This window comes from Haemorhous mexicanus, chromosome 12, assembly GCF_027477595.1.
Source record: "Haemorhous mexicanus isolate bHaeMex1 chromosome 12, bHaeMex1.pri, whole genome shotgun sequence".
Lineage (NCBI taxonomy): Eukaryota > Metazoa > Chordata > Aves > Passeriformes > Fringillidae > Haemorhous > Haemorhous mexicanus.
The window spans coordinates 18,382,969-18,391,273 of NC_082352.1; the positions used below are offsets into that span (position 1 = coordinate 18,382,969).

The 8,305-nt window shown below is 44.6% G+C and overlaps 1 protein-coding gene across 2 annotated transcripts; it reads right to left on the reverse strand.

Moving 5' to 3' along the window:
* Positions 1-1,856: 1,856 nt before the first annotated feature.
* On the reverse strand, positions 1,857-4,731 carry SDR42E1 (short chain dehydrogenase/reductase family 42E, member 1). 2 transcript variants are annotated; one of them, XM_059857420.1, is made up of 3 exons: positions 4,621-4,731; positions 4,290-4,391; positions 1,857-3,053 (listed from the first exon to the last, which is right to left on the reverse strand). In XM_059857420.1, exons 2-3 carry the CDS (start codon positions 4,355-4,357, stop codon positions 1,946-1,948), a joined length of 1,176 nt encoding a protein of 391 aa, XP_059713403.1. In that variant the 5' UTR covers positions 4,358-4,391; positions 4,621-4,731; the 3' UTR covers positions 1,857-1,945. The 2 variants fall into 2 exon arrangements, with proteins under 2 accessions (XP_059713403.1, XP_059713402.1); XM_059857419.1 differs by lacking the exon at positions 4,621-4,731 and having other exon boundaries at positions 1,857-3,048; positions 4,290-4,614.
* Positions 4,732-8,305: the final 3,574 nt, after the last annotated feature.

Below are 8,305 nucleotides of genomic sequence, written 5' to 3' on the forward strand. Positions count from 1 at the left end.
ATGAAATACCAATGCTGTTTCCGTGCGACAGGCTTGTGCAATTTCTTCTCCATTTTGGTTTTGTCTTCTGCTGGCATTAGAATTTTGTAATCTATTTCTGATAACATTGTGTCAAAGCCAGAGAACTTAAAGGGGAAAAGAACAAAGTGGTTTCCACTTGAAAAAACAGAGCTGTTGGAAAGAGAGCATCAGCCCAGTGCTTTCATGAGGTCATGGATGTCTTTTTTCTGTTTTATTAAAAAGATTTCTTCTTTCTGCAGATGATGTTGTATATTAATGACTCCTGGAGAGTGGCCCTTGTGCCATCAGTGCTCAGTTGGAGACACATAAGCTCTTTATAAGAGAGTGCAACACTCCTGCTACAGAAACAGCTTATTTGCTATCAGAGAGGGGAAAAAAATGACTTCTCTCTTGAGCTGTCCCTCAAGCTAAATATTAAATTTAGTTTCTTTCATGGTGTACTTACTGGTAGGGGACTGAGGGAGAAAAGTCAGATTTGAAGCATAAAAATACAAAAAGTTATCAATAGTGTGGGCTGGTTTTTTTTTTTTTTTTAAGGTAAACTTATCAGGAAGAGAACAGTCAAAAAATAATGCTATCTTTAGTCACCATGAGCTGTAAAAATCTGAATCTTCTAAGCAGGGGTGGCTGTGGATTTCTAGCTTGGTTCCTCTCTTTAGGCCTCTTGTTCTCTGAGGATCCTTTAACAGTGCAATGGAACTGCTCTGCTTCTTATTCTTTACTTCCCCATTTCAGTTGCAGCAGAGTGGAACAGAAGTATCTGGAAGCTACTATTAATCTAAGATCAGTGTAGCTTCAGCCATTAAAATGGAAAGACTAAAGTTTAAAGAGAAGTTTTAAATTCCTGAAGGATTCTGCCTTTATCAAGGGGTACAGAAGCTGCAATGCTGATGAGTTAAGGGAAAAAAAACTTTCTGTTTAAAATTTGAGGTGAAGTTTCTCAGTTTATGTATTAGATTGACAGATGGAATTGCATGGGACAGCTGTGACCTGTATTTTTAGTCTTATCTTCTAATCCTAAAATTCCACAAAATTATGAGTTTCCTTGTAGCAAGTGTTTATCTTCCTATCACAAAGCTGAAATTCTATTTAGATGGTGTCAGGTGTTAAAGAAATATTATTAAAGGCTAAAAGTGTTTTATAAATAGTGGAACGTGAATGCAATCACTCACCAAATGTCTTTGATGAATTATTTGTTTAACCATTCAATAATGCTGGAAAAAAATCATAGGTTTTATTTATAAATGCACTTTCAGCTGGCTCATTCATTTTAAACAGGCATATTTTACTGTTAGAAAAATCTACAAATCTGTGGTGCTTCAAGCACTTTGCTGTAATTTAGATTAAGCATGGTGCATGTTCCAGAAATAGATAGATTGTCATTAGATATCAGAGTTAACTCAGGAAAGCATACCAGAATGTATTCATGTAAAAACCTCATTTATTTATTGTCTAGAAGTTTATCAGTTAATCTTGGTTAGGCATATAGACATCCAAGCTGGGAAGCAGAACTGGGGTTTGGAATGTGATCAAAGAATAAATTTATTCTCCTCTGGATCATGTAACACAAACTCTTTAGGAATAAAGGGCAGGGATCAGGAGTAAAATCCCATCAGGGAGGAAGAGTCAGCCTAAGGACATTTGTTCCATTCACTGTATTGTGCTGTTGTACCTGAGAATAAAATGCTGTTTGCAGTAATACTGAGCTTCATCTTGTTAGTGATCTGATCAATTTTATTTTGAAGAGAATGAATATATAAAAAATTGCACCTTTTTACTCAGCAGTTCCGTTCCTTGGGGATAAAGCTGTTATTTACCTCAATCACACAAGAATGTATTTTTAAAAAAATCTTTTATTAACTGTCTCTCAAAACCAAGAGTAAGCAGAGAATGTAACTAAATTCTGTCCTCAGCATTTCATCTTTCAGAGTGAAAATGTCACCACAGATGGAAACCAGGAGACCAGCACAGCAATCAGCAGCACAAGCAGGCCTCCATCCCTAACCAGGTGCATGATGGTGTAATTTCTTGGCTTTGGTCCACATCCTTGGGATCTAAACCACTCCACCACTTCATCCAGGCTGTACTGCTGGGGCTCATAGCCCAGCTCCTTCCTGGCCTTCCCCATGCTGAAGTAGTGTGTGACACCAGTTTTGTAAACTTCCGTGCGAGTGAGGAGGGGCTGGAAGTTATAAATGTGCCCCACAAGAAAATGAACTATTTCAGTAAGGAATGCAAAAAAATAGACAAGGGAGAGGGGAAGGCGCAGGGTTGGGAACTTGTAACCCAAACCTTCCACTAGCGGTCGAAAAAATTCAAAGTTGTTGACGGGCCTGCCATCAGAAATAAAATAGGCCTGGCCTGCAGCAATGTGCTGCTTGCTGGCTCTGAGAGCCTCGGAGGCAAGGACATGGGCCTGGACCAGGTTGTCCACGTGTACAAACTCTACCAGACTCAGAGGGTCTCCATAGACAAATTTAAACAGTCCCCTTTCAATGTAGCTGACTATTCTTGGCAGGTGTCTCTGCTCCCCAGGCCCGTAGATCCCTGCTGGCCGGAGAGCACAGGTCCTCAGCACACCTCTCCCATTTCCCAGCTCGGCACCGTTTGCCTCCAGCACCTTCATTTCGGCTAAAGATTTCGTTCTGGAGTAGTGATCAGGGTGAAGGTGCAGAGGTAGGTAAGGCAGAGACTCGTCCCCATTTTCTATAATCTGGCCTCCAAATATCACGTTGTAGGTACTTGTATAAACCAGGCTGGACACTCCCCTGCTCTTGCAGGCCTGGATGACATTTTCTGTTCCCTTCACGTTAACATCTTCTATAAGTTTTCGGTTCAGCTGCTCCCTGCCAGACATTCCATAGGAAGCGATATGGAACACGCAGATTACATCTCTGAGAGCTTCTTCCACTTCAGACAGGCAACAGATATCCCCCTGCAGGAACTTTATTCCCTCTGGCATGGTTTGAAGTGGCTTCACCACATCAAAGAGGATCACATCGACTCCCTTTTGATATATGGCACAACCTAAACTGAAATGTGACAGAAACCATGAGTTAGGATACGGCACCATGGTGCATGACACATCTCACCTGGAAGGGAGAGAAGACTATTAACTGTTTTTATGCTGATTATTTTTCTGATGGGAGTCTTTTAAATGCTCAGCCCTCCACTATAGGGAAGATTCAGCTGTGATAGTTTAGGTACTGAACTGATTTCTCACATTCCATCAACACTTGGAGAAAAAAATAAAAGAAAAAAGAGGCAGAACTACTATAAATGAAAATTCTGAAGAGAAATAACTGAAGTTCTGTCCCCTTCAGATCAGCAACAGCAATTTTCAGACGTGCAACTATTGTCAAATATTTTTTCTTTAAAAAAGCTTTACTTGTTTTATCTTACTGCTTTTGTGCCATCCCACTTCTGGCAAAACAACAGGTTGGTCTTCACCATTGTGTTCGAAATTTGTGGAGGAGTGGGAGAGATGTTTCTAAGCTGCTATGAATGCTTTGCCACATGTCTACATTTTACTGCAAGTGACAGGTATTGACACAAAGTGTAACTCTGGTGTTTCTCTTCCCCTTTCTTACATTTTTGTATGTCTATTGTGCTTTAAGGGCATGAGAATGGAGGGAAAAGCCAAGCAGAAGTCAGATAGGCATCTCCTGAGATTTTTTTTCCTTCCCCTGACTTGAAATTTACTTTACTTTCTGGTCCTGACTGTGATCTCTCTCTCCTATGGGAGCAGTTATTGTCTAGGGCTCAAAATAGGATTTTTTCTTTACATGGCCTGCAGAGCTAGCTACAGCAAGGGAAAATGGATTCCACCTTATTAACAACCCTAATCTTAAACCATCACTGGTTTAAGAAAATAATATATTCTTAAGAGTTCAGCTGGAGCTGTTAACCTATAGAGCTAAGCATACGTGTAACTATTTGCAGGTCAAAAGAAAACAAGTGTAGGCTTGTCCTTCAGAGCGGGCTGACGATGGTGATCCCACCCCTCTACAGAGGTGAGCACACAGGTAAATGTCTGACATCTGGAAACGGGATAACAGCGTTACTGAGGCTGTAACAGAGGCTATAGCCTCTGGAAACAGAGTAACCGAGGTTGTTTAATACAGACCCCAGGCGAACCAGAAGATGGGAACACCTGGATCAGGTGTCTCAGGCCCACAGGTCTCCCTGCTACAGATGGATTTTGCTGCCTCCCCAGTAGCAACCTCTTACATTCACTCCTGTATGTAATAACTATTTAATGCACTAACCGGAAGCCAAAATAACCCCCTCCTCCCGTAATGAGGACTCTTTCCTTGGCAGAGTTTCCTTCTTCCATCCTCTTTCCTTCCACGCCGTGTGCTGGAACTGACCTAGAAAACACGCCGCAAACACACCCCTTAAAACCAGTCCGCGTTTTACCATGGCCGCACCCTCCCGTCCTTATTCCCTGCTCTCTCTACGCCTTAATTCCGGCCCTTCACTTCCCCGGCCGCCGGGGAGCAGGAGGCGATGCAGGGCCGGGGTGGCTCCAAAGGGAGGGAAGCTGTTCCCGATGAGGGAGCGCTGCGCTGGGGCCGTGCCAGCCCCGAGCCCCCGTACCTGCGGCGCTGCCGGCCCGGCCCGGCCCTGCGGATTCCCGGGGCGGTGCCGATCCCGGGAAATGGAGCCGGGCGGGGCGGGGGCGGCCCGAGATGGCGGCGGGAGCTGGGCCTGTGCCCGTGCTGGTGTGGATTTCTGTGCCGGGCCGGAGAGGCTGCTGCCCTGCCCGCGCAGCCTGAGGCGCTCTGGGATGGGGGCTCGCGGCTCGGGGCTGAAATCGGAGCCTGTCCCGGCCCGGTGTTTGTACCGCAGCTCCCGGGATCGATCCGGGTCGGGGCAGCCCCCGGCATCGATCCGGGCTGGAGCAGCCGTGGGAGAAGAGCTCGGGGATGTTGGTGGCTGGGAGCTGGACCTGCCCCGGCCCTGATCCCCCATTCCCTGGGCTGAACCCCCGTGCCCTGGCCCTGATCCGCCGTGCAGATTCCCCAGCATGGGCAGCAGGGAAGGGGGGAATTGTACCCCACCTGCAGAGCTGCCTCCAGCTGGGAGAACTGGGATTGTTCATCCTGCAAAAGAGAAGGCTCCAGAGTGATCGAGTTGTGGTCTTCCAGTAGCTGAAGGGAGCCCAAAGGAAGGATGGGGCAAGACTGTTTGCAATACATGTAGTGACAGGACAAGGAGGAATGGCTTCAGACTGAAAGAGGAGGGTTAGATCAGATGTTAGGAAGAAATTCTTCCCTCTGAGGGTGGTGAGGTCCTGGCATAGCGTGCCCAGAGAAGCTGTGCCTGCCCCAACCCTGGCCTTGGAGCAACCGGGTCTAGTGGAAGGTGTCCCTACCCATGGCAGGGGGCTGGAGCTATGTGATCCCCTTCCAACCCAAACCATCCTGTGATTCCCTCAGGAGGTGCCTGCAAGTGTCATCCCAGGGTGTGAAGCTCTGCAGAGGTCTGGGACACTTAAGAGGGGTTGAGGTGCCCTTGACTCTGGGTAATTTGGGTGGACACAGGAGTTTCTGGACTTGCTGCTGAACATTTCTTTAGGGGAAGGGTTGTCAGGCATTGGAATGGGCTGCCCAGGGAAGTGCTGGAGTCACCAGCCCTGGAGGTGTTCCAGAAAGCACTGGACATGGCAGTGCTGTGGTTTAGTTGTTGAGGTGGTGTTGGGTCAAAGGTTGGACTTGATGATCCTGGAGGTCATTTCCAGCCTTAATAAGTCTGTGATTCCCTGGTGCTGTGGAGGTACCACAGCTGAATGTCCCACCATTCCCTCACAGCATCTCCCTGGATCAAAGTGGCTGTCCCACATCCTTCTGCGTTTGTCGTGAGCCTGAGCCATGGAGCACACCCACAGGACTCTGCTGTGCCCTGTGCAGAGGCTGAGATGTTTTTGGCAGTGGGGAGACCCTGCACAGCACTGCCTGGCTGCAGCAGAACTGCTTCTGAGTTCACATCAGCAGTCCCAGCTGTCTGTGAGAGAGAGCTGTAATAGGAAAACAATGAAGAATTACGCGATCAAAGTCTGGCTTGTGGTGTATTCCATTTTTCATTTGCAGAACTGAGCCACTTGGGGAATGCCAGAGAGTGGATTCAGTGTCAAAGCTACTTAAAACTCTGCAAAACTCCTTTATGTTTTGCAAAACCTTGACAGAAGTAGATGCAGTAGGCTCTGTTGTATTTTTGATGGATGGCTGGCAAGAGTTAGAACTAAGCAGATTCTAAGAATTCTGCAAGTACTAAATATTTTTTTCTTTAGCAATGATTTCTTGGTGGTGAACCTTTGGGACTCTTAAATAGAAATTTCAAGATGGAGCTGGTGCTGTACCTGGTTATACAGAGCTGCTGCACCTGTGGAGGAGATGTGCAGAGTGTCTGGTGTGGAGGGCATCCCTCAGTCACAGCTATTTCCCTGTCTCCTGTCTATAGCAGGAGAGTGGGTTTGAAACAGCCTTGAGGCATCCCCTAAGATACCATCCAGACACATAATCAATGGTGTCTTCACAGAAGTATAACAATTCTAGCTCACAAGCAGAAAAATCCCTTACTTATTCCTAAATACTAAATAGAAGGATTCTGTATGGCTGCACATGCCTTCAAGATTTATGCATAATCTTGATGAGGGTTTTGAGAATATTTTCTCAAGTGTTTAAGCACCTGCAAAGTCCAAAAGAGTCCTGAACTTTCCCCGAGATCTGTGAACACAATGGGTTTTTTACCTTTGAGGAGTTTTACTGAGATTAGGGCACTTGATGCCTTTCTTTTGATCAAAGAAATTGTGTTTGAATGGAATACTGAAGGATCACAGAATATCTGAGGCTGGAAGGATATTGCCCTGTTGAACCCCTGCACAAAGCAGGTCCAGCCAGAGGGGTTCCATGGGTTTGTGTTGGCATTGAATATCTCCAAGGATGGAAAGTCCATGTTCAGCCACTTCCTCCTCATAAGTCCCAGAGCTTTGTGCTCTCTGAGCAGTGGCCTCACCCTCTGTGTTTGTGAGTAAATCCCTCTGTTTGAACAGGCAGCTGTTCACCTCAGGATGACGTCTGTCCCTGGACTTTGTGGTGTGTCCATCCAGGACAGTTTGCAGGACTGAGACCCCTCTGTACTTTCTCTCTGTATGTCATCTACAGAGAGTGAATTGAGACAGGTTATCTCAGAATTATGGATATTGTGACTATAATAAGGCTGGGGTTTAGATACTGTAATGATGTTGTTCTTAAGCCACTATCAGTTATATTTCTTATTGTAGTGAGCTGTCCTTTTTTGGCTTCAGAGACTAGTGAGGAAGATTCATTCCTTCAAAGTGGTGATGTCTGTGAAAGCTGTGGGTAAATATTGTCCTCCTTTGACATTGACAGATCTGGTGTTAAGACATGACACTCTCAGATCTCAGTTCTGCACAACCCATTTGTTACTGGTTTTTCATTTCCTGTGAGACTCTGCTTTTCCTAAGGTTTTATGGACTTTCTGAACGTATCATAAGTTCTGTTTTACCATCAAATGAACAGACTTCCAGTTTTATTTTATACATAATAGAATGTTAGGCCTGAGATTGGGTCCTTCTTTAAAAAAAACTTGTAAACCCTACTTTCCCCTTTAAAGATCCAGGCTTTTGGAGCATGCCTTGCATGTATCTCAGCATGCAGGGAATGAGACTACTTGAAGAGATTGCATTGATACTTTGAATTGCAGGTTAGGGCAAGATGTGTCAGGATAGAAGGATTTGCAGTGTAACTGGGAATTATCTGCACTGAACCTGAAATGGGCTGCAAAGGAATCCTTAAATCAGCTAAATAAGCACCTGCTGTAAACAGTGCAAGTTAGAAATAATAAGCAATGAAATAATTAATTATTCTTTCATAGTTCATCTGGTTCCCTCTGCAATTTAAAATACTTTGCTAGTAAAATTATTTTTGTCATCAAAATACAAAGCGTACCAACAGTACTATTTCAGGAAGCAGGGCAATATTTCATCTGGGGAAATAAACCTTAGCTTACTGTTTTCTTACTATTTGATTGATTTCTTTTAGGTATTACTTAATTGTGATTTTTTTTTTTTTTAATTGAACAATGCAATGAGAGAAGAGAACAAGATTTAAAACTAGCTAGAACCAGCCAAGTTTATGGCCTTATTTAAACATATAAAACCAATTGGTTAAAATAGTACTGAAGGGGTGAAAGAGGTGAAAACAAAACATACATTGTGAGGGAAATTAGAATTGTAATGTTCAAAATTAGAGTCAAACAT